This window comes from Danio rerio, chromosome 8, assembly GCF_049306965.1.
Source record: "Danio rerio strain Tuebingen ecotype United States chromosome 8, GRCz12tu, whole genome shotgun sequence".
NCBI lineage: Eukaryota > Metazoa > Chordata > Actinopteri > Cypriniformes > Danionidae > Danio > Danio rerio.
The window spans coordinates 45,023,452-45,051,246 of record NC_133183.1 but is presented as its reverse complement, the minus strand read 5'-3'; the positions used below and the strand labels follow the sequence as shown (position 1 = coordinate 45,051,246).

The 27,795-nt window shown below is 37.5% G+C and overlaps 1 protein-coding gene across 1 annotated transcript in view; it reads left to right on the top strand.

Annotated features, from left to right (window-relative positions):
* Positions 1–300: 300 nt before the first annotated feature.
* adgra2 (adhesion G protein-coupled receptor A2) overlaps positions 301–27,795 on the top strand; it is a 132,719-nt gene continuing 105,224 nt past the window's right edge. Inside the window, 1 exon segment of the mRNA NM_001318071.1 lies at positions 301–530. Coding sequence (NP_001305000.1) covers positions 301–530 — 230 coding nt within the window.

The following is a 27,795-nucleotide window of genomic DNA, read 5'->3' as shown; positions in this document are numbered from 1 at the left end:
AGTTGTACGATTTTATTTATTTATTTTACCATCTTGGACGTGGAAGAAGGAAAATGCATGATGGAAATATGACATGATGGATGTATTTTATTGCTTCAGTGACAGGAGTGCTGTCATGTTTCAGCAGAAGTAAAGAGTCTTGTTGTCTGGTGATCTATCCACTCACAGTTTGGAAAGGAGTAACTTTTTAACAATTACAGTTTCTATAAGCTCGGATACTTTAAGCAGTTATCACTCAAAAGTGTATGCCCTGATGTCATGGGCTGACCTGGGACCGCATAGTTGATAGTGTGGGGTACAATGTCGGGACCCTGCGTCCGCATCCCGTTTTGGGTTCGCGTGTTTCTCCTGCTGCTGCTTTATAGAATCGCTGCGGGCTGCCCGGAGCTTTTTTCCAGCGGCTGCAGCTGCACGGAGGACCGCAGTAAAGCCCACCCTACTCCCGGGACTCGGAGGAAAGTGAGCTGCGGTGGAAAGGAGCTGACTGAAACGCCCGAAGTCAGTCTGCTCCCAAACAGGACTGTCTCTCTGTAAGTATTCGTTTAGTGTTTCTCCTTAGTGACTTTGTCAATGTTATATTTCAGGGAAATAAATCACCCAGTCTCCCAGTACATCTTTAGTTGCATTTTGTGTTTTATTTGTGTTACTTAAACCTTCATAATATAGTTTGGACAAACAATTAAGAGGCTATACCTCAGTTTGCAGTAGGGTTTGTGGTGCTGTTTGAGAATAACATTAACCAAAATTGTTCAAAAAGCTTAAAAGTTTATCAAGAAGCAATTAAAACAAATCTCCAATAACTCTCTAATGAGTGTATCAATGACATGACCTTGGTTAAACAGTTGCGTCTACAGAATTTACTATAAAATTCTGACAGCAACAGGTCATGATGTCCAAATGGCATTACAACACAGATGGAGGCAAAGTTCGGGGACTTGGCAGCTTTTAGCAGCTGTCAAAATGTAACTCTATGAGAAGTCCAGCACCAATTTTACTTGTCATATATTTCTTAACCACTTTCTGATTGCTACAAATATGTGTGCACTTGTTGGTGCACTATAAGAAACATTTAATTAGATTTTATTTTTATTTTGTTTGCACTTACAACTGCTCAACATTTCAGCTATAATGGAAATATTAAAAGGAAACTACTGTACAAATAATTGGTATTACGCTCTGATACAGCTTCTCTTGGACCAATGCCCAAGAGATAAGCTTAAGATGCAGGTTGTTTTAAAATACATTGGAAGTATAGTTATGAGCTTAAAATATTATTTTAAAATGGAAATAAAAGTAACATTTGAATTTCTCACAAAGTGAAACAATCACTTAAGTGAGTACTGAGAGTGTTAGGTATACACTGTACTAATAGTTGTCTGTTTGTTTCAACTATATAATTAGCTGAAACACCATCATGTTTTATGTTCAATTAACTTAAATTAGTAAAAATAATTAATAAGTTAACTTAATTTTCTCGCTTCTGTCGTTCAAAGACATATCAAATGTTTGGAACCCAGCATTTTTTTGTTTGTGAGCATATGTGCTGATTAAAGCATCGTATCTCCACACTCATCTACTGTTTACACACAAGCATGCTCACACTAAACACCTTTAGCCTTCAGCTAAATTAGCCATCATATAGTTGAATTAAAAGGAAATACATCTAAACCCCCAAATCTCTCACCAACCCAGTATCTGTGCATTTTAATTGCCGACCGCCTCCTTCCTTTTTCATGGCTGTGGGATTCCAGTCTGTTATAATGGACCATATTTGTAATGTCTGTGCAGGAAGGAAGTAAAACCCATTGCAAAGTGTGGCTGTAGCTAGTTATGACCTATTGTGCTATTAGCTTGATGACTACTCTCCTACTTGAGACTAAGGCTGTGGCTGTTTGGGCACCTGTACAAAAACCTTATTGGACAAAATATGCGCTTAATCCTGGTGTGAGACAAGGAAGATCAGCCTAGAGCTATGTATATTTGTTTTGGTGAGGAGAGTGCAATTCTTCGTCTGTTTCTTGACATGGACGCCTGAGCAGTCGTCCAACGTTTTCAGTAGGATCAACTTGAATATTGGTGTGGAAAAGCAGGAATTAAACACTCACCATTGCAGTGACTTTCAATGATGCCCTCCTGCTCCACAGTGGGAGCAGAATTGCCTGCACATGGCTGTCATAACAACGTAAACATTAAAAGCTTTGAAACGCTGTGAACAAGCCCAGGAGAGGAGTATGGAGCTTGAGGATTGGTCCCCTTAGAGGAGGAGGCCCAGGGTAGCCAGGACTCCATTTAAAGAGGCTAGTGGTTCTGCTTAATAACCGCTAACATCTGCTCAACACATTGCCTCTGTGAAACCAGAGGAAATGGGCTGAAAAAAAAAAAAAAGATAGGAAGGGGGCAAAAGTAGGCTGGGTGGTAGACGATGGAGGCGTTTGGAGACAAGCTCTCATGAGCCTTTGCACCTCTTAATATCTTTTATTTGTTTTCCAAACATGTGGAAAGTGCACCGTGTGGCACTTTTATGAGGCTTTGTGCGTTAGAAATGTTCATAGTCCTCTGCCCCCTGAAGGGAAAATGAGTAACGTTTAATGAAAATGCCGCTCTCAGCACAAGTTTAGTTGGGTGTTTTTCAAGGTAGTTAATAAGACTGCAAATTTCTCAAGGTTGTCTTTTGGTCTTTATACATGCAGAATATTTAAAATTAATATTGTTTTAATGTTGTTTCCAAAGTCATTTCTTGGGTTTTTCCAGTGAGCATCCAAGGTGCACTTTGAGATAATCACCTGTCAGTTTCTTGCTTAACTCCCCTGTTACTGTCTAGTTCAATACACTCTTAGCAAAAAAGTTACAATACTGCCACTTTTTTTGTTCTAGTTAAAATATCTAAAAATTCTTAAATCAAGAAGCATTTTCTTGGCAAGCAAAACATACAGTTTTGTTTTAAGACATGATATGTCAAAGTTAAATGAGTTTTTCCTTAAAGCAAGCTAAATAATCTGCCAATGGGGCAAGCAAAATATTCTTGTTATCCTTTAGACATAAGATTGTTTTGCTCGTTCCATTGGCAGATTATTTTGATAGTTCTAATGAAAAACGATATTTAATTTTGACACATTATTTCTTAAAAAAAGACAATATGTTTTACTTGTCTACAAAATGCTTCTTGATTAAATTTTTTTTTAGATATTTACCTAGTAGGGTGCATTGGGAAAAGACAATATTTTGATGTTCTGTGATTTATATTCCAGTTGTTCACTAGATGACTTGAATAGCTCTTTTTGGAAAGATTTAATAATTTTAGATTGAGTGAGATGATTTTGTAGGGGAGCGCATCTACATAAAATATAATAAACAAATTACGAACATTGATAAATACAACAGAGTCTTTTAACAGTATTCAGAAATAAAATGATTAAATATATAATAAAACGATATAATCTTCATTGTATAAATACAGCTAATCTTTGTTTAAGCTAAAATGTAATAATTCATTGTGTCCAAATACTTTAAACTTAACTTTAAATGTTCTTTAAAAAGCGTACACAATCAAGACATTAAAAACACACAATTGATAAACTTTCACTTTTATATGGTTTAATCGAAATTACTTCACAATTGTACCTTATCAACTATAATCCTGACTCTATGTAGCTCATCTTGCAATGTAACTATTACGGTTTTTAATGCTAAAACAATAAATTGTGCAACCTACACAGTTGAGTGTGTTGGTGTACATGCAAGTAATCAGGTAATTACAGCAATATTCACCTCAATTAAAGGCTCACGAAACACCCAAATACATTATTTTAGATGTTGACAGTCAAATATGTGTCATATGCTGCTAAAAACACTATTAAGACTATTAGGAAAACTGGTTGTTTTTGCGTTATCTCGAGCAAATTCGTTCTTCCGGTTTGAAACTAATTTTTGAAGCTGCGTCACGGCAATTAGATTCTTGTGAATCTGTACCGGCGGGTAGAATGTGAAATCTTTGAGCTTTCAGCATTAATTCATGAGAAAGACTTGGTTCAAACCCATCAGCTCACTCTATTGTGCATGCTGTGCAAATTAATAATATGCCTGATAGCTTCGAAGACTGTTTTACCTGTTCAGATGGCAGAGAGTTGGTGTTGACTGTCCTGTCTCCACAGATTTGGTAAGTCTGTAATCAGTGCTCTTTGTTTGTTTATTCAGAGGCAAAGTTTGTATCTGTCAGCAGTATTCTTTTAGTTTTTAAAGACATACCTTAGTCAAAATTATTTAGTTATTAAGTTTACAGTACCTTAATATCAATACAAGATTATGGACTGAAAGATCCGCTGTAAATGCTGCTCTCTGAGTGTAAACATGTAAACACCTTTATTAAACTATTACCATCGTGTAGAATTTTCGCCGCATTTTGTGACAGGAAATTCTATGAACATACGGCTTTCTGACACTACTGGGTGCATCTAAGTTACAAAAAACTGCAGAGTTTTTTTTTTCTACCATACAGCGTAGGGTTTCAAAAACTCCATTAAAACTGCACTCTTCCAGCTGTTACTCGCGTCCAACATCTCGTTTGTCATGGGGGGCATGCAGGAAATGTTATTGAAACTGCAGTTAAAGTCCACAAATTAATAATTTGGCAAATAATTCAATTACTGATGTTCATGTAAATATAGTCACTGTCTTTTTCCCCTGTGTCTGTATTTGTTTTCCCTCTGTGAAAATCAGCACATGCCCAAACAGAAACTCCCATTTTTTTGCAAAAACCTTCCTTTCCCTCCTCTGACACTCTCGCCTAAACAGAGCTGGACTCACTCACTTTCCTGACTTTTTTTTCAAACTAGAGGTGTGAAAACACCCTGCTGAGACAGAGGGGTTTCGTGGTCCTTTAGGGCCTACTCACACTATGCCATCCGTACCGTGCCCAGGGCCGTTTCCCGGATCATTTGAGAAGTGTGAGTCCGCTGAATCGGGCTCAAGCACGGTTCACTTGGCCGGCCCTGGCCCGGTTGGAAGAGGTGGGCCTGAATGCGGTTCACTTGGGCTTTGAGCCCGAAACTGAAAGAAAGACGTGACTTTTAAGTAGCGCTGTCAAAATTAGTGCGTTAACGCATGCGATTAATTTTAAATAATTAACGCGTAAAAAAATTAACGCAATTAACGCAGTTGCAGGTTTTTTTACTTCCTGTTGTGGTGGACATGTGTTTAACATGCAAGAAATGTGGATAAGAACAAGGAAGCACTTTTTGAAGGTAAGTTTCAGTATAAAACAATTAGTCGCATCACCAGGCTCTCCAAAGTTTCATGCAATTTCAGGTGTTTCATTTTTAACTTTCGACTTCTGTTGGAAGTTGATACCGCATGGCGAACAGAAAGAAAATCATCTGCATTTCATGACTTGGTGTTCCTTTAAGGTAATAAAATCACTGCTTAGGCTATACGGTAGAATTTTAACAAGAGTATAATCTTAATCATATTAAAATCGGAGTATTGGTGTCTTATGTGAATGTACTCAGAAAGTCGCGAGCTGTCAAAGACAGGGCATTACTCTGCATTTCAGCATGAGCCATCCAAGTTTAGCGTGTTTCCTCATTAAACGCAACGAAAGTGTATGCTTCGCGTTGTTGTGTCAGAATCCTTGTGAAATACAGTAATACTTTAGGACACTTAGTTTAAGCAAATTTGATGAACGTGATCATGCGTGTTGAATCTGAGGGGAGTCGCTCCAGTATGGAAGGCCGTTGGGGCCAAAATGTCTGCAGCGCGTTGTGTGTGTGTCTGTGTGTGTGTCTGTGTCAGGCCCGTTGAGGGGTGTCAGGGGTAGAGTGAGCGACGTATCTGAGTAGGGGCGTGTGCGCGCGAGATGTACCTGAAGGACGGTGGGGGTGAGTTGCACGCAACATAGGCTACCTGAAGAGCTAGGAGGGATGCGGTGGAGAGGGGTGGGCAATGTATTTAACGACCGGTTTGCGAGAAATTATCATTAATTTGCGGGCATCCGGGAGTCTCTGTGCACTTGCGGGATACTCCTAGTCTTAGCAACTGGATGAATGTAAAGGAGGATTAAGCAAAATTGTTTCTACTCTATAAGTAATGTTCTCAACTCACAGCAATAAAACTTTACAATGAGTGCAACAGTTTGTATTTTATAGTTTATTATTATAATTTTTCATTTTCCATATCTGCAATTCCTGTATTTTGGCATTTTTTTGCAGTCCACCTAGAATCCAACATGGAAATCAATGTTTTCTTTATTGGCATTGATTGTTTTGAAATTTAAATGTCATTAACATGCCTGTGTTTTAATTTCTTTAATAAATATGGCTGTCAAGCCAGGATCTTGATGGTTTATTGTGGGTATGTTGTTTACATGAAGAAATCTGTGTTACAAGTTAAACAAAAATTATATTAAACAATTACATTTTGAATTTTAATTCTAATAAACAACTATATTTTGAATTTAAATATTTTAGTCTTGCGTTTGCATTAATTTTACATTTGAATAGCTAAAATTACAAGTTTCAGTATTTTAAATGCGATTAATCAAGATTAACTGCATATCAAATGACTGAAACAATATAACTAGAGAAATCTCCACTGTGCTGCTGAGTGAGAGAGCGCTTCTCACTGAACAGCGCAGCAGCGATGACGTAAGCGTGCCGAGGCCCGATATGGTGTGAGTGCGGGCCGTCGGGGGAGACGGGAGGGAGGACAAGCGTGCTTTGGCCCGGTTCGAGGCAACTGCACCTAGTGTGAGTACGGCCTTAAACAGCTATTATAAGTTACATCCTCCTTAAAAAGACAAAATAAAATAAAAAATCTAAAAAAAAAAATAGAAGTGTTTACCAGTATAAATTAACTTTTGTTCAACTGAACATTTCTGTAGTTATTAATCTATAGATAGCAATAAATATTTAGATCTGATGGTCACACTTTATTTGGATGGACCATTTGTTGAATTAAGTTACATTGCTTTTACATGCCAACCAATTCTCCTTAGATTATTAGTAAACTCTTAGGTTGGTGTTGGGGTTAGGGTTTGGATTGGTTTAAATTGACATGTATTTGCAAAGTTTCCTATAGTCAGTTAACTATCTGTTGAAGGAGCAGTATTAACAGATATTAAACTGACAGTCTACTAATACTCAAATAGAACATCAAAATAAAATGTTACCGATTTGATTAAATGCAAGTTGTTCATGACATCCCCATATTGTGCTTTAGAGTTTAGTTACTTTATTTTTCTATGAGTTATCTATTTCATCCCCTATAAACAATGCATCTATGTTGAAACGGTGTTAAACTGAGAATAAGAATTGTGGATTACGGACAGGGTATTCACTAATATCTGAGTAATATATGGTACAGTTTAAATGTATTTTATTTTCAGAGTAATGTTGCACAGAGACAGTTGCGAATGTATGATTGTATGAGTTGTGCCTGGTTAAACAGACAGGCCTCAGAGGTCAGAATGTGATTTCTGGGGTCAGTCATTTTGGTAAGGGTTATCTCTTGGACCAGCTGCAGGCCCGCAACACAACATCTGGCATTCCTCAGCTGATTAGGTTAGATAAGCAGATGGCACCCCTTAATCTGATTGGAGGAGAGGGAAAATGTGGGGGAGTGACCCCCAGTAATTGCCCAAAATCATAATCTCCTTCCTTTTTGTTCTTCCATGTACCATAGCCTGCATGTATTGTTCAGTGAATTGTAGAGAGATGACACATAATAACAGCATTTAAATGAATTTATTTGTTTCTACTCATCTTTTGGTTTCATTACTAAGTTATTGACAGTTCAAGAATAAAGAGTTGCCAGCAGTATTGTAAAATGACATAAACCTAATTCAAACACGAATAAACCTAAACATGTGCGCTAACCACTAGTGACCAGCTTATTCTTCATTTCCTTACATCCTATACTTTGCCTCTGCCCTTCTTTTAAATATATTTAGACCTGTAAATCACACTTAGTGCTTTGTTAAAAGCAGTAGAGATGCAGTTCGTTAATTAGGAGCATGTCATTGGCTACTTCTAGTTGTTTGTCAAGCAACTCTGCAGAGGATTTGTGGCTACACCTCCATATTATAGTTTAACTGCTTTGACCTCTGTGGGTAACTGATCGCTCTTCGACAGTGTGTGTGTGTGTGTTGTTTGATGTTGTTCCACACGTCAGCCTTCTCCAGGTTTCCATTGCATCCCAAATTACTCATAAATCCTCTCTGCATTAGTGTAGAACGTTGGCATATAAAAGTCATTTAGTGCTACTTTGTGGTATAAAGCCCAATATATTTACCATAAACGGCCATTTTTCCACTTTCTCCCCCTCTCTGCGCAAACTCACCCTCTCTTTCTCCACCCCTCTATCATGAGTTCATCTATACACAGTGAGTCTGAACCTAAATATTTAGCTGTCCTGGTAGGAAACTGCCATGCCTAAACTCTTTCCAGATGTGGGGGAGAGCAGTGCGCTGTTTAGAGCTAATTATGTGCGGCTGCACAGTGACTGAGTTGATAGAGGGGGATGGAGAGAGAGAAATAAGCAAGAGAAGGTAAAGACTCGGAAAGCATGAAACAGTGGTAAAGATCAACAAAAGGAAAGAAGACGAGAGATTGAGATGAAGCGGAGGCAGTGAAGAAGTATAATTTTAGATAAATATGTGTTTATCTAGTGAGCAAGAATGAGATGGGAAAGAGTGAGAGACTGTAATGAGAGTTAAGACAGAAGGAGTATTGCTTCAAAAGAATGCACTCAAGAGTTTGTGTGTTTATACTGTAGCTGTATGTGTGTGTGTCTGTAGTTTTTTAGGTTAAGTACTAAATGCTACATTGAAGGTTTATTAGATGAACAGCATGAAACTTCAGTTGTTAAATCTTTGGGATATTGCAAACCAAACAGAAAACAATTAGACAACATGAGAAGTCTGATTGTCTGTTTGAGATTTATATGGCTGCAGTCCACCAGGTATTGATTGCTTCATGTCAGCAGATACAGTAAACGGCAAAACTCACAACCTTAAACATGTACATTTTTAAAATGTGTTTTTGAAGTACTTAGTTTAAAATAAATGAAATTTGATTTGCTTGTTTATAAATGTTTATTTTTTTATATATATATATAAAATGTATGATTTCCGAAGCTTTTCAACAATTTACCAATATGTGAAAGGATTCCTGAGTGTTCTCATCATATTAGCAGCATATCTGCTCACATTTATTATGGAAGAGTAGGTCAGGTGCTCTCCTGAAACGATAATGTTTGCAGGTAAAATATTGAAAAAACTTTCCTGCTCTGCCTTTAGGAAGATAAAAAGTTTTAAGTAAGATGGTTTGTCTCAGTTGTGTAATGGCACTCATCAGTTTTAAATAAATGAAATAGTCAATCTACTCAGATAAAGCTTTTAACAGCGAAAATTAGAATTAGGTAAGATAAAAAAATAAAAAAAATAGACAATTGTCTTACAATAAAAATAAAAATCCATTTAATTGGATGAATTTTTAAATTATGACTTGTTTGTCATTTTGAATCATAAACATGAGATGAGTGATTTATTGTTATTCGTAATAGAATGTGGTGAGAAAAGAAACATTTCATTGTTTTGTGTTTGCACCAAATTATGCACACATTATTGTGAAATACATACAAGTTAGAATTATTAGCCCCCCTTAGAATTTTTTTAGAAACAGCAAAAGTAATTCCAAAAAAGTGAACCTGATCAATGTTACCTTGATGAAGACAAGTGTTTGCCGAAACACATAGGTGCAGTTTAAGGGATTAGCCATGTCGATAAAGGCTTTTGTATATTTTTTCCACATTTTTCAAGTGCCTTGGACTTACTTTTGTTTATTTTGATGAATCCCTTACCCAAAGAGCACAGACACCCTAATTAAGCTACACCTGAGCATTTTGTCTTTGATTTTGAATTGTTATGGGCTTGTTTGTGGGCATCACAGAATGGAGAGATACGTGTGTACCAGAAACCAGCTGATGGATTTAGATGAAATGCACACAATTAAAACAACCAATAGCCAGGCTCCCAGCTAACTCTATCAAACCTCTTCAGATGCTTCAGAATGCAACAGCATGAGTGGTCTTTAAGGAGCCTAAAAGAGCACATGTCACTCCACTACTCATTCGTTTGCACTGGCTGCCAGTTGCTGCTCGCATCAAATTCAAAGCTCTGATGTTTGCTTACAAAGCGATTTCTGGCTGCGCCCCTTCTTATCTGCTCTCACTTTTGCAGATTTATAGGCCCTCCAGAAACTTGCATTCTGTAAATGAACGTTGCCTCGTGGTTCCATGCCAAAAAGGGAAGAAAACGCTTTCCCGAACGCTCGCGCTCAATCTGCCCAGTTGGTGGAATGAACACCACAGTGATTGGTCTAATCAGCAACAATGATGAGACGGCCTACAGGGAGGAGATACAGCTCCTGGCCACTTGGTGCACCGACAATAACCTGCTCCTTAACACCAACAAGACCAAGGAGCTCATTGTGGACTTCAGAAAGGGACGAAGAGGCTCACATGATCCCATCCACATCAATGGGATGGCCGTTGAGCCCGTCTCATCCTTTAAGTTCCTGGGGACCCACATCTCAAAGGACCTTTCCTGGACCACCAACACCTCCAGCCTGATCAAGAAGGCTCACCAGCGCCAATTCTTCTTAAGGCAACTGAAGAAGAACCAGCTTTCATCAGCCGTCTTGGTGAACTTCCACCGCTGCACAATAGAGAGCATCCTGACAAACTGTGTCACAGTCTGGTATGGAAGCTGCTCTGTTGCTGAGCGTAAGGCACTGCAGCGGGTGGTGAAAACTGCCCAACGCATCACAGGGATCACACTGCCAGCCATAGAGGACATCTAGAAGAAACACTGTTTGCGCAGAGCACGCAGTATTCTGAAGGACCCCTTTTACCCTGCTTACAGACAGTTTTCTGTCCTGCCCTCCGGCAGGCGCTTCAGGCTCCCCCGGACAAAAACCAGCAGTTAGAGATATCTGCAATTACAATTGTACTAGTACGAAATCAGATTGGAGATATCTGCAAATATATTATGACTAGTCATATTCCTCCATTGACTTCCATTGAAAAATATTTGCAGATATCTCTAAATGAGTTTTGACTAGTCACAATTGTAATTAGAGATATCTCTGAGTTTTTACTAGTCATAATACATTTGGAGATGTCTTTAATTCATCATATTTAGAGATATTTACAAATATATTTGAAGTTCTCTAATTAATTTACTAATAGTCGAATTACAGTTGTAGATATCTTGAATTGGATTTTTGACTAGTCAAAACTCATTTAGAGATATCTGCAAATATTTTTCAATGGAAGTCAATGGAGGAATATGACTAGTCATAATATATTTGCAGATATCTCCAATCTGATTTCGTACTAGTACAATTGTAATTGCAGATATCTCTAATTGTCATTCTGACTAGTCGAATTATAATTATGACTAGTCAAAATATAATTAGAGATATCTCTAAATATATTTATGGATAGTCAGAACAAGGTTTAAATGCTAAAACGGCTTGCCATACACTCTCACTCAGTAGCACAGTGGAGATTTCTCTAGTTATTTCGTTTCAGTCGTTTGATATGCCGTTAAATATTTCGCCAAACAGTCCTTAGGGATGTGGTGACACGCAGTCAGATATTTCGCTGAACAGATCCGCCACTTTTGGCGCTCATAAACAATCATTAAGCTCTCGTGCTGCAGGAATGAGAAGGCTTGCTGAAGGTGTGCAGCTGGCGTGCTGTGAGGAGTTTGCGTCTTTAATAAACTACGGCAGTTAGCGTTCACTGAACAGTAAGAATGATTATTAATCCATATCAAACAGTCCCTTAAAAGTCACGTCTCGCTTTCGGTTTCGGGCTTTGGCGCGTTTTGCGCTCACACTCAAGCGTACCGCGCCAAAGCCCAAGTGTACCGCGCTCAGGCACACCTCTTCCAACCGGGCCAGGGCCGGCCAAGTGAACCGTGCTTGAGCGCGATTCAGCGCACTCACACTTCTCAAACGATCCGGGAAACGGGCCTGGGCACGGTACGGATGGCATAGTGTGAGTAGGCCCTGAGGAACAGCTTTTTTCCCAGAGCTGTCTCCCTCCTGAACTCTGCCCCCCACTGACTCTTTTGCCCCCCACTGACTCTTTTGCCCCCCCAATACACCCCCCACTCTCCTCTATCTTATACTCCTCGCAATAACTGCACTGTTTAACATTTGCACATTTAAAAATTTGCACATTCACTGCACCACATTGAACTGTTTACTTATTGAACTGTACATACCCACTGCATATGGACATTTGTAATTTTGTAGACACCCACTATAAATATACACTTGTAATCTAGTACTGATTATTAATAGCAACCTGTACATATATTCATATATTGTTACATATACACTTGTAATCATGTTTATTTATCCCTGTACATATATTCATATATTGTAACATATACACTTGTAATCATGTTTATTTATCTGCACACTACTGATTATTAATAGCAACCTGCACATATATTCATATATTGTAAATCGGCTCATAGCTTATCAAATCTGTATATAATTTTGATAGTACATCCATCTGTAAATATCACCATAGTTTTTCTATAACTGCACTTTATAACTTATTCCTGTATCTTGCACTTGCTGCTATTGCACTGCTGGTTAGACCTAAACTGCATTTCGTTGCATTGTACTTGTACATGTGTAATGACAATAAAGTTGAATCTAATCTAATCTAATCTAATCTAACTGCATCAGAAGGGCAGAGTAACTGGCTGTCTTCAAAAAGCGACTAAAAACTCAACTATTTAGTCTCCACTTTCCTTACTAATATGCAACTACCTCTTTGACTCCTCAACTAATTATTAAAAAAAAAAATACTAATGCTTTCCTTCTTAGACTTTACACACCTGAAACTTGCCTACAGCACTTATTCATTATTGCTCTTATAGTTGTGTAAATTGCTTTCCTTGTCCTCATTTGTAAGTCACTTTGGATAAAAGCGTCTGCTAAATGAAAATGTAAATGTAAACACTTTTTCATGTTATATTGATACAAATTATAAGATTAGAGATTTATAAGATTAGACCTCTCCAACTAATTTCTTGTTTTAAACCAGATTGTTGTTTGCTGAAAAAAGTCTTTGTCCATTGTTTAATAGTAACACATTAGAACAAATACATAAAAAAAGATTTTTGTGATTTTTCTATTTGTCCTGTTAAAAAGCAGTGCATTCTTGTTATATACAATGCGTTTGATTGCTTTTGATGAATTACATGTCCCTGGGGGTTATTTCAGGTGGATTTATACTTCTGTGTCAAGCGCACACATATGGTTCGGTGCAGCCTTTGCATGGTCGCACAGCCCTCGCCATGGTCGCCTTGCAATGACGCTTTACCGGTGACGAGCAAGGTTGTTGCCAACCAACAAACTTTGTCACTATATTTAGTAACTTTTCAGACCCCCCAGCGACAAATTTTTCAAAAAGCGAATAACAATAAATATATCAGCTTTTTTTGGTGTTACTGGAGATTTTTTTGGACTCTCCTGTAGGCATGGAACGGTATAAGATTCTGAAAGTATGATAACCTTGGACAATAACATCACTGTTTATTGTGATTACTGCTCTAAAACAAATTCTTTCAAAATTTCTGGCTAAAGCGTCTGCTAAATGACTAAATGTAAATGTAAAAAAAAATCCCCTTTGAACACAATATATTTTATTTTGAGAAACATTTAAAGTATTTTGGAGCAGTAAACATGTCAGGCTAAATATTTCAAATGAATCATTGACTTCCGCTGTATTTATTTGTTTTAAAAGCAAAGATTTCTTTACAATTTAAAATGGCATCTTTGGATTTATTTTCTGCTAGAGAAACTGTTGTCCTAAAAAATAAAAAAAATAAAAAATAAAATAAAATAAAAAAAAATAATAATATAAAATGTAAATAAGAATATGTACACATACCTTAGGAACAGTATTACAGAAAAAAAGTTTGTGGTTTTAAAAACTTGACTTTTCCAAACCGGTCATCGTCCCATGCCTACTCTCAACAAGCTGCGGGTGATGCGGGTGGGCACTTTCCCAGCCTCAGTGCACTCACGGGCAGCCCAGTCTTTGTACAGCAGTCTCCGACACCTGCAGTCTGAGAGCAGATCACCCCTCTGCGTATTGGCACATGATTTAACACTGTGAGCGTGTGGATTTTCCCTTGTACAGTCAAACTGATCAGCTTCTCCTTTTTTTAAATTTAACAGTTTATTATTTTCTCATTTATAGTCAGATATTTTAGTGAAAGTTTTGGAACTTCTGAGTTTGTTATGATTGAGAGATTAAATTCACTACACATTTATATTGTTATACTGTATTCAAACAGCAATAAATTAAATTGTCATGCATATCTAAAGCATAGGTCAAATATAAATTTCCCTTTATTAACGATGGGCAACAGGGGTGTGTTTCTGAAAACCATCGTTAGCCAACTAAGGTCGCAAGTTGTGTCGTTACAAACATAGTTTGCTGATTTTGCATGTTTTTGTACATGTTTGCTTTATGTTTACAATTGATCTTCCATCGCAGTCCACTTTGAAAACATTGATGTAATTTTGAACACAGTCAAAGCTCATGATGAAAGCTATAGGTGACCTATTATTTAAAAGTGGAATTTATGTTACGTCTCCAAAGCTTGTGAAAACAAAAAAAAAACATAGCATACATCAATACTTTTAATTTATAGAGGGTTATTTATTAAGTATCTGTGCTGTATATGACATGAACATTAGGAAACAAAATTACATTTTAAAAAAATTTATTTATGTTGTGCATAAATTGTTTAATATTTCAAACTTAAAGAAAGGTTGTGCTAGTAAAAATATATGTATATAACTAGAGTTTGCCTTTTTTGGAGCGACGCTCCAGGGACAGACGAGTCTTCATTGAGGCCATCTTCCAGCATAAACCACGGCGAATGAAGTTCTGCACAAGACTTTTTGGCCAGCGGAGAAATTAAAATGGTCCTGCCCAACTGAGTCTGGTTCTCTCAAGGTTTTTTTCTTCACTCCCATCAGGTGAAGTTTTTTTTTCCTCTCCGCTGTCGCCACTGCCTCGCATGGTTCAGGACTGGTAGAGCTACGCATCGATGAATTGGCTCTTCAGTGTTTGAACTCTCAGTAATGATTAAATCACACTGAACTGAGCTAAACTGAACTGAACTGAACTTAAACACTAAAACCTGAACCACACTGTTCCAGTTACTGAACCACACTGTTCCAGTTACTATGACCATTTATGTGAAGCTGCTTTGACACAATCTACATTGTAAAAGCGCTATACAAATAAAGCTGAATTGAATTGAATTAATTAAAGTATGTGACTAAAAAACAACTGAATTTTAATTTTAATTGGGCAAGTAAAAAAAAAAAAAAATCCACTGGCTATTACAGAAAATTATTAGCATTTTTCCCTGTAATAGTCTGAAATTTCATTGATAATGGTCTTAAAAAGTCTTAAATTTGACGTGATGAAACCTGCAAAACCCTGTTTTTACCCATACAATGAAAAACAATATATTTTAGAGCAGTAATCACATTACTGTGAAACCGTGATATTTTTTTTCAAGGTTATCATATCATCGGAATCTTATACCGGCCCATGCCTACTCAGTTCTGTCTCACACAGCCCAAGAGTACACATTGTGTTGATCTCCATCTTTAACTATAGGTCTGTGATAAGGTTTTGACTGTTATGCAGCAAATAGAGATTTCCTGACTCAACTGTAATGAAATCAATGTTTGTTCAATGTCGTATCAACATTAGTTGGCTTCATATTCGAACACTAGCATGCTTGTGTGTATGTTCAGGGACTGTAAGAATGTGGGTGTGAGCTGATTTGACGGTCGGATATGTGTATGCGAGTGTTTATAAAGCTGTTTTGAGATGCCAGCGATTCCAGCTTCACTAGTGACCTTGATCCCAAGCCCCTGTCGGACAGCTGCGAGCAGTGTGTGTACATCTGTCTGTCTGGGTCCAACTGCAACATGTCTATTTTTTCAGTGCTGACATAATGAACTTTGGTAAACGGGAACTTTATTGTGTTGTGCAATCATAACTCAGCATCTGTAAGGATGTCTGCACACGGTCCTCCTTGAGGTCAGAGTGTGAGGAGAGGGGAGTATGTTTTGAGAAACCTTCCTGACAGACATCCGGGGAATTGTGTGGAGGGGCGTCCTAAGATCGCCGGCATTCCAGGAGGGTTTATTTTTGTGGGAAAAGGCGACGAGAGTAGTGGAGGCAAAGGGAGGGGAAGACTGCACGTGTTCTGAGAAGGGGCGGTGGTCCGCAATAAATCAAAAAAGCAAACAAAGTCCCAGACACTGGATACTGGGAGTCTAACCCATCACACCTGCCCCTGCCACACACACTTTGACCTCTGACACACTGTCGCAAATATGGCGTAGGTAAAATCTTTCTCGGCGGAATCATTAAGCAGTTGTGTCGTGTTTATTTGTGTGACCACTTCAGATGGGAATTTGCAGTCAAAAATCCCCCAGCAGTGTGAGAGAGAAAGAGAGATGCTCCTCCCGGCGCGCAGCGGGAATCTCTGTTTGGATAGTTTTTCCTTTCACTCTACTTGTCTTAACTGACTCCAAAGAGTGGTTGAACTCTCTCTCGCTATCTCTCTTCCTCCTTCCCTGTCCTCAGACTCTCATTTTGATTTCTTTCTTTAGTCCTCTGTGAATATCTTTGTCTTCAGCTGTCCTCCTCTTGTTCACCAAAGTGCAAATGTGCAGCTCATGAATGTGTTTTATTGTACTGCTCTAATGCTTTTGATTTTGATGAGTCCATCTACCATAATATTCGCTCTGATTAATTTGGTGATTAGTTCTGTGGCCCTTTCTGTATTGTTATTCCAGTAGTAAGTGACAAATGTGTTTTGAGACTGTCTCAACCAGGGCATTCACAATCAGAACATTATATCAAATGCTGGGTAGTACTATTATGTTACTGGATGTATCACGGGTAGGGAAACTATGGCTCGCGAGTAGAGGTGTAAAGTAACAAATTACAAATACTCAGACTACTGTAATTGTGTAGTTTTTCTCAGAAAATGTACTTCACTAAGTAGTTTAAACAATGTGTGCTTTTACTTTTCCTTGAGTAAATTTTTGGTACTTTTACTCCATTACTTTCCTTCAAACTGCAGTCACCACTTTATTTTTCCCTGTCTATGGGGATTTGAAATCAGTCCTGTGTTTCCTGTTCAACCAAATCACACATAGAAGGTAAATCGCATCATAATGAACTACCTCAAGACATGGGCAATTTATAATTGCAGCAAACTGTTAGGAAGCATAAAAAGTGTCTGAAAAGATGTAAAAATGTTTACATGCATTGATGCCAAGACTGTTTAGATGCATGTCACTAAAGAGAAGATGACGAATGTTTACTGTATGATTACCGAAATGGCCTTAAAGACCCAGCAGGCACAAGACATCAACATGACGTTACATTGACGTTATATCTGACTAATACATGTCAGTTTTTATGTCAATATGACGTTTATTTACACAGTTGAAGTCAGAATTATTAGCCCCACTGAATTATTAGCCCCGCTGTTAATTTTTTCCCCCAATTTCTTTTTAACGGAGAGAAGATTTTTTCAACATATTTCTGAACATAATAGTTTTAATAACTCAATTCAAATAACTGATTTATTTTATCTTTGCCATGATGACAGTAAATATTATTTTACTAGATATTCTTTAAGACACTTCTACTTTCACACTTTACTTTTACACTTCTTCTGTGTTATTAGGCAGATTAGGGTAATTAGGCAGGTTATTGTATAATGATGGTTTGTTCTGTAGGGTATCGAAAAAAAAATTACCTTAAAGGGGCTAATAATTTTGTCCTTAAAATAGTGTTTGAAATATTAAAAACTGCTTTTATTCTAGTCAAAATAAAACAAATAAGACTTCCTCCAGAAGAGAAAATATTATCAGACTTTAAATATTATCAGACTGCTTTGTTAAACATCATTTTGGAAATATTTATAAAAGAAAAAAAATCTCTTTGCTGAAAAAATGTCTCTGACCCATGTTTTATGTGGTTTAGAACAATTATGATAATTTTATTTAGTAATTTGCTTTTTAGAAAGCTTACTGTGGATATAACGCAGTTAAAATATGTTATGTTTACTTGATTGCATGATGTTTACAAATCAATGTACTGTTAAATAAGTATGTCTATTCTTTTAAATGAAATTTAGTTTAACTAAGGGGGGCTTTTTGACTCACTTGAGAAGGTAATGACTTTAGTCATCAAATCATCTTAATCTTTATCTCATCCTTATCACTTTTTACAATGTTAATAGTGTTAAAGCCACGGTGGCAGAGAGAGCTTAAAGTCCCTATGAAGTCAAAACTAACCATATGATTTTGTTAGCTCCCATTGCCAGTTTTGTGGTGGACAATTCATTTGTGCATGGCATTAGGAAAAAAAAAATGTTTGCCCTTTTAATTTTTTGTGTAAATCTGAAAATGCACTTCCTGTTTGTTTCAGTTAATTTATTAGATTACGCGATTTTGAGGTAATGGGCGTGGCTAACGCTGCTCCAACAGTCAGTTTTGACAACAAACAGAAATGCTGAGTCTGTTGTAATAAATTTTTTAAAATCTTTTTCTCAATCTTTCTGAATAAAATGCCTACTTTACTACATCCATTCAGCCTGCGGTAGAAAAACCAAGACACGCCCACTGTTTTCTCATTTAAAATGTAGTTTGTCTAGGAACTGTGTCACATTAAAAAAAAGAATAATGATCACAGCTTCTGGTGACTTTAACATGCTGAAATTTAAGAAAACACGAGCAGTTGCAAAAATTGCCTGCAAATTGAGAGAAAATCTACATCCATTTGACAGCACACATGCTGCAAATACTCACAAAAATGTAAAAAATGTACTGCATTTTCACACAACTCAAACAAATTAATTAAATGTGCTGCATTTTTTCACAACACAAACAATTTATGACATTGACAATAGTATTAAATAACTGAAATGTAATACTGAACACAATGGAAATGTTTCAAGGAGACCCTAAAGCGCAACAGACAGGTTATTCAGGCTAATAAAAACTAAGGACAAAATAATCAGGATATTAAGATAAACAAACAAAAAACTCACCATTCAAAGATCACCTACAGCTTTACTGAACAATAATCACGGCACAGCTGCGTCCATCAGGTTTTTAGTCCCCTTGAAACATTTCCATTGTATTCCGTTCTTTTTGTGTTGTGAGAAAATGCAGCACGTTTTATCAATTTATTTTCATTGTGAGAAAATGCAGCACATTTTTTTTGTGTTTGTGTTGTGAGGAATTGCATCACGTGTGCTGTCAAATGGATTATTTGCTAGTGTTTTTTTGTAATTGCATGTGCTTTCTTAAATTGCAGCACGTTAAGCTCTCTTGACCACGGTTCAGAGCAGATTTAAACAGATATAAAAAAAGAGAATACAAAACTATAACAATATTTCAGATCATTGAGCACATTCAGCATGTCAGGCAGACAGTGGCTCATTTCAAATATATTAACTTTAAATAAAATGTTTTAAAACAACTATAACCATTTGTAACCTTTTATGTGCTTTTGAATACCACATCAGTTTGTGTTCACTGAAAAAGTGCACATTTAATGCAATGCAAGCACTGCAATTGTTCAGTCAGTTTAAAATCAAAACACCAACTAGCTCAATATTTTTCTACCAATGAAGTTGTTGATCACAGTGTACATCATCTTATTGTAAATAAGTAATGTTAACATATGTGCTAATGTTAAATAACTTAAACAGGAAACATTAAAAAAAGAATCTATATAGACCTGGATGTGGGAAAAAAAAAGTTTGGTGTATCACTAGTGGTTTTAGTTAGTAACGTCACTTGTTCACAAAAATGGATTTAAAAAAATTATATATTATATATTATATATATTTAATGAATGGTTTTATTGACAGTGGTGGCTCTTGAGCAAAGTTGTTCAGAATAAGCAGATCTCATATCAAGTGAATTTAAGTACGGGCCGGTATAAGATTCTGACAGATAACCTTGGATAAAAATATCACAATATCACTGTATTGTGATTTTCTGCTCTACAATATGTTCTTTTTACATGTCTGGGTAAAACAACTTTTGAACACAATATATTTTGATTTATAAAAACAAATATTTTGGAACTGTAAGCATGCCAGGCTAAATAATTCAACTAAATCATTGACTTCTGCTGACTTCAGTAGTTTCCAAAACACAACTTGAAAATGCAACTGTGGATAACTTTCTTTTCTTTTGATATAAAGTAAAGCCACTGCACTGTTCAGGTCTATAGCATGCTGGATGTTGCCATCAAGGCGATATGGTTTTTTAGATGTTTGCTGAATCGTGGGCTGACCAGTAGCTTTTGATGTGAAGGGTCTTTTCCTGCTGGAGAGTAACAATAGTAAATGAAATAGTCGTAAAGAACATGTAAATACCAAAAAAAATAAATAAATAAATACATGAAGCGCAGGAATGGTATAACAGAAACGATTAGCGGTTTTAAAACCTTGACTTTTCCAAACCAAAGTATTGCCCCATTCCTAATGTATTTGTGAAAAACATTTTCTATAATCTTTTAATATTCAAACTTTGTGTTTTGATACCTTTATAGCCGTTAAAGCACCATCTTTAGTCCAATCTGTACCAAAGAGTGATTCTTGTTTACAATCTTGATACATGTGCATACCTGATACAATGAAGTACAGAGTTTTGATTATGTGTTTACAGCCATGTAGGTTCATAAAAGCCCAATTTAAAAATCCCTAAATAAAAAAGATTGTTTGTTGTCCTCCAATTGACCAGTGGCCTGTAAATAATTACAAGCAAAAGCACAGATCTTTTGTGTTTAAAATGAACTCATCCAGCATCCAAAACCATTTTGTTGTGTTATCTAGGTCAAATCATTAACAGAAAGAAATGGCACACAAGGCAGTTTCCAGGAATACAGTGTTTCTTCCCTGCAATATGACAGCGATGGTGGCCTTGCATGGTTAACATTGTTTAGAAATAGTTGAGCATTCCAAAGGCAGCAATTAACATTCACTATACTACTGAAGTAGCTAGCATTTCAGAAAGTGTGTCGTCAAACAGATCCACACAAATTGCTCTATTTACAAACCCATACTGTCTTATATGGCTGCTTATTGTAGTATTTTCTGCTCTGCAGTACTGTTTTTATGCACATATGTATTTTCTGTTATAGTGAGTCTGTGTGTTTGTGTGTACGAGAAGGGCGTTCATGGCCACAGATCCCAAAAATAGTGCATCATCTTCTCCTCCATAATTAGAGAGCGTTTATAAAACCCAGATTTTAATTTTAGGCTGCGGAAAAGCCCAACATATGCACACAAGCACACATACATGTACCCACTTGCTTTCTCTCTAACACACACACACACACACACACACACACACACACACACATACACGTGTCCCAAACACAGTCTGTAATTTTGAAATAAGCAGCAGCTTGTGGGACCGCTAGGTTTTCTGGCCTTCATGGGTCACTCTTTAACACACACACACACATTCACTCACTCACACAGATACTGAATTTCTCCATTCTTTTAAGGCTCCCAGTAAAGTCAACTTAATGACTAAAGACTGCACTACCTGCTTTAATTCAAATGCAAGCTTTAGATAATATTATAGACTAGTCATATCACACAACTTACATGATTATACAACAGTTCATCAGCACAAATGTGTAAATAAATAAGAAACAATGGCGTTTCAACTGAGAACGAATAAATAGAAGGATTGATGGATAGATGTGTGGATTTGTATAAATTTCAGGTGTCTTTGTAATATCTGGATTTATTGGTGTAGGTTCGAGTAAAATGTTTTGTTTTACAATATAAAAGACTAAAAACATTTCTTCCAAATTGCACATATAATATTTGTCTTTTAAAGTATAATAAATATACTCATTTCCCAGAGATGGGTTGCGGCTGGAAGGGCGTCCGCTGCGTAAAAACTTTCTGGATAAGTTGGCGATTCATTCCGCTGTGGCGACCCCGAATTAATAAAGGGACTAAGCCGACAAGAAAATGAATGAATGAATAAATAAATATACTCACCCGCTCTATTATTAGGTACACCTGCCCAACTGCTCGTTACTGCAAATTTCCAATTAGCCAATTACACGGCAGCAACGCAGTGCATTTTGTCATATAGACATGGTCAAGACGATTTGCTGCAGTTCAAACTGGGCATCTGGCAGGCTGGTCTGAGTATTTCAGAAACTGCTGATCTACTGGGATTTTCACGCACGAGAAAATATCTAGTAAGTGGCAATTCTGTGGGCGCAAACACCTTGTTGATCCCAGAGTTCAGAAGAGAATGGTTCCAGCTGATAGAAAGGCAACAGTAAATCAAATAACCACTCGTTTAAACCAAGGTATACAAAAGTGCATCTCTGAATGCACAACATGTCAAACCTTGAGGCAGATGGTTTACAGCAGCAGAAGACCATACCGCGTGTCACTCCTTTAAGCTAAGAACAGGAAACTTGCACAATAGAAATGTGGAAAAACGTGTCCTGGTCTGATGAGTCTTGATTTCTGCTGCGACATTCGGATGGTCAAGTCAGAATTTTTGCTTCAACAACATAAAAGCATAGATCCATCCTGACTTGTATCAACAGTTCAGGCTGGTGGTGGTGGTGTAATGGTGTGGGGTATATTTTCTTGGGTCACTTTAGAACAGGTCGATTCGCATCATGGATGTGCAGACGACAAATCTGCTGCAACTGCGAGATGCTATTATGTCAATATGGACCAAAATCTTTGAGGAATATTTCCAGTACCTTGTTAAATCTATGCCACGAAGGATTAAGGCAGTTCTGAAGACAAAAGGGGGTCCAACCCGGTAATAGTAAGGTGTACCTAATAAAGTGGCCATGTTTTTAACACTGCTGAAGTTAAAGAATCGGTACACTGAAATTAATTATGACACGTGATTTGTTATTTTGGCGATTCAGTGGCACAGTAGGTAGTGCTGTCGCCTCACAGCAAGAAGGTCGCTGGTTCGAGACTTGGCTCGGTCAGTAAGCGTTTCTGTGTGGAGTTTGCATGTTCTCCCTGCGTTTGCGTGGGTTTCCTCCAGGTGCTCCGGTTTCCCCCACAGTCATAAGACATGCAGTACAGGTGAACTGGGTAGGCGAAATTGTTTGTAGTGTATGAGTGTGAATGAGGGTGTATGGATGTTTCCCAGAGATGGGTTGCAGCTGAAAGGGCATCCGCTGTGTAAAACATATGCTGGATAAGTTAGCGGTTTATTCCGCTGTGGCGACCTCAGATTAAAAAAGAGACTAAGATGAATGAATGAATGAATGAAGGAATGATTCGTTATTTTTTGCAAATGAATGCATTTTAAATTGAGAAGAAACATCATCATTGGTTAACAAAATGAGACAAACATTATGTATAATCATAATTATAAATCATAAAAAAGAAATTTTGGTGTCTTATAAAGCCAGTCCCTATGAATAATTGCATTGTTTGTTAGTTTTTTTCAGTGATTGATAAAAAAACATACACACAAGTGGCTAGCCTCCCTGGGCATATCAACTTTTCATCTTGGAGACATAAATTGTGTGATATTAGTCTGAATTTCTCCCACTGATTATCTATAAACTACTTAATGGAGGCTAAAGATAAGAAATGCTTGATATCCAGTGAATTTATTGAGCTACCACTTGAGCAGTGAATATTAACTACAACTGGAGGCATACAGGAGACATCCCAGCAGACGCAGGACATAAACATGTCGTTAAATTGACGTTGTACCCCAACGTCGTGGGGATGCTGCATTTTGTTTTAATATAGAAATCAGGTTGACGTCAGGACCCAAAGTCAGGTCGACGTCAATGTCCAACATCCAACCTAAAATCAACCAAATATCAAAGTCTAATGATGTTACAACTTGACGTTGTGTGAATGTTACCACTATGATGTCTATGTTTGGATTTTCTTGACTTTGGATTTTGGTTGTCATGACTGAAGAAGTAATGTTAATATTTGACGTCAATATGATGTTGGTTTAAGACGTTGGCTTAACGTTGGATTTTGGTCACTTTCCAAAACAACCTAAAATCAATCAAATATCAATGTTGTACTATTGTTGTCCTTAGACGCTGGCTAGACATTGAATTTTGGTCACTTGACGTCACAACCTAAATCCAACTTAATATTAAAGTTTTATGAGGTTGTGTGCCTGCTGGGGTCTTCCTTAAATGACTGAACGTCTATTAACATCAACAATTAAAAGCAGTTAGAAACAATTCAACTAAATCTATAGTATTGTTATATTTTTGTATTCTTGGAATAAACTAATAAATATACCCATAGAAGCATGCTTCAAAATACACAAACACATACAATAAAATTGTAAAACAATGAAATTAAGAAAGGACTGCTAATCATCTTATGATTGTGGTAAACTTGGTCAGCAAACAGTTGCTGTAAAATTACATGCTTCCACTTAACCGCTTAAATATGGACAGAGTAGAATATTTCTTTCTCTTCGACTCTGTTTCGACTCTCTTCCTGCAGGCGGGCTACACAAAGACACGCATTCACATTTCAAGAATCATTTAAGTACTAAGTGCTCATTGTGCTCAAGGCTTCAGAGTTCTGTGTGTGTATTGTGAGAGAGACAGGGTCATATTTTCTCTATTTATTAATGCATTCAAATCATTATACAGGTGAGATATTCTTTCTGCTTTGTCTTTTTCGCCCTGTCACACCTCTGCCAGTGCCAATAGGTCAGCTGTTTAGTCATTATGTAGTTTAAAAACATATTTTGCCATGTTGACAAACGAAATAACCCATCCTACTCTGTCTCGGATTGGCTTTCCATAATGTTCTGTCCCTCATCTAAAAAGTCTCAGACTTGAATCCTTTACTCTTTAGATGCTGCAGCCAACTGTACATATTTGCAGAGGCTAGATAAAATGTGAAGGACAAGCTAATTTTTATTTTTGAAGTAATTGGTGCTTAGATTAGCCTATTTGTAGCTAACTAAAGTAAGTTTGCTTTAAAGCAGTACACAATGTTTTTATATCTGCTGTAAATTATGGTCTTCTAGTTGATTGGAGATTACCGTGTGAAGGCTTGCACACACCGGGACGTTTTTGTTTGCGTTTATCGTCTGCGTTTTTCAAGATGTTTTTCCGTATTCAAACCCAAGTGATTTTAACTGGCGTAGAGCAGAAGAGTATGCAAAATTACTCCTTGATGTTAGATGGCGCTACACAACTTTAAGCTTCTGACACCCGCTTGTAACACAGAAGAAGAAGAGAGAAAGTTGACACGCTTGTTGTTAAAGTTACCGGTGATTTGACCATGCATGGATGGTTCAAGTAGCAGCTCCCTTCCTAAAAAATTATGCTTTAGCGCCTACCGTTTTGCGCGTTGGTGTGCATGATCACATCGGCGCCCCTTATTTAGTCACGAAGCATTAAAAGTCAACGGAAAATGAGTGCAAAAAGCGTCTTAGTGTGCACGAGCCTTAAGGCTGCTGTTTTTGTTTCTGCATGAGTCTGCTAGAGTTACATTATCAATGCATTCGTTTGCTACCGTCGAATGGACTGCTTTCCCGCTGTTACCAGTTTGTCCGGTAGCTTGATGCGTATGTCGGTGGAATTGTGATACAGAGCGGACGACAAGGTCCAGTTCCAGAAAGCAGGTAAGACAAAAGCCAAATAAATAAAATAAAAAGAGTAAATAACAGGGTGAGAATGTGGTAAAATCGAGGTAAAAATCGTGGTAAAAATCAGGCGAGGGCTTTTCTTTTTCTTGATTGCTTTTGAAAATCGAGCTTTTTAAAATACTATTGGTTGGGTTTAGGGAAGGAGGAGGATGGGGGGATTGGTCTGTTGACTGTCAGTCAGTCAGTTAGTCAGTCAACAGCTGCCTCTGGTGGAAGAGCAGGCGCGGATGGCACGCACAAGAGAAATTTGACATCTGAAAAAGTCTACATAGCGGCTTCTGGTGGATTTGTGTAAACAAAAAATGCAAAATCTGTAGCTCCTGGGATGTATTCGCTCTCTCTAGAAATGTATATAAGGGACTTTAACTGGAATGAGCCTGGGTTGCAACTTATTTTTAAAATAATTGGTGCTTAGATTAGGTAGTTTGTAGCTGGCTAAAGTAAGCTTGCCATAGAGCAGGACACAATGTTTTTATATCTGCTGTAAATGATGGTCTTCTAGTTGAATTGGAGATTACCGTGTGAGGCTGTTGTTTTTGTTTTAGCATGAGTCTGCTGGATTTATGTTATCATTACATTAATTTGCTAAGCTTTACAAAATGCTTACCAAAAAATTCAACATAGGCTCATTCTGAAAACGTATCCCTATATACATTTAGGGAGATTGCAAAATATGTTGCCAGAGCTACATATGGCTGCATTTCTTCTTTAAAAGGAACACTAAAGGGCGGTATGATGCTGTTCCTTTTTTTCGCTTTCCAGCTGACCGCTTACCTGCATGTGGACGCCTTTTCTGCTGTTACCAGTTTGTCCGATAGCTCGACACGTATGTTGGTGAACTTGAGATGCAGTGCATGGTGTTAACCTCAACAACAAGGTTAGAGTCCAGTGAAGAACAGTTCTAGGAAGCAGGTGAGACAAAAACCTAAGCCAAAAGAATAAAAAAATAAAAAAATAAATAAATAACAGGGTGAAAATGTAGTAACAACATGGTAAAAATCAGACGGGGGCTTTTAATTTTCTGGATTGTTTTTCAAAACAATCCCGTTGGGTTTAGGGATGAGGGTGGATGGGTCAATCTATGCATTTAAAAACACTATTGGTTGGATTTAGGGAAGGAGAAGGGTGGTTCAGCCGATCAGTCAGTCAGTCAGTCAGTCAACAGCGGGCTCTGGTGGATTTACATAAATGGAAGAGAAATTTGAGATCTAAAAAAGTGCATACAGTGGCCCGAAAACAAAAATTGTGAAAAAACGTAGCTCCTGGGACATATTTGGCACTCTCCAGAAATGTACATAGTTGAACGTTTTCAGAATGAGCCTGGGTTGTTAACATTTGTTCCACATATCAGTAATCATACAGTACCATTTAATGTGCTGTAGTAGTAGTATCACCGAGTTAATTGACGACAGCGCCAAAGCTAGCCTGGGTTGTTTAGTTTGTCACCTATTTCACCTCAAATGAGTTTGCACCCCCACATCTGACCTTCCATGTTGAGGACAGATACAGAGCTTTCAGACACTTTGCTACTTGTCTTGAGTGGCTTTTTGCTGCAGAGTGCTTTTCCAGACAGCCACCCTGCAGCAGTACTCAAACCCCAGCACGGATGAGGGGATCCTGGCTGAATGATGAAGCGGGATGGGGGTAGACTGGAGCTTCAGAGGCAGTGAACTGTCAGGCAGCAGCCGTGGTACTTGAAGAGCTCAAGAGAGAATAGCTGCCCTTTTACAAAAAAAAGCAGAGTGGCCCACCAGCTCCTGTTCACACAGACACACACACTCAGTCTCACAAGGACACACACTCCTAGACTTCACAAACATGCAAGGATTAGGGTGAGTAAAAGCCATGTGTGTGAATAAGCAGACACAAACACACCAAAAACATATTCATCTAAACAAATATGTACACACAAAGAGGTGTGTATGTCTGCACACTAATAAAAGCATTAACACACACATACTCTTTTGGCTGCTCATGCTGTTAAAGCTGT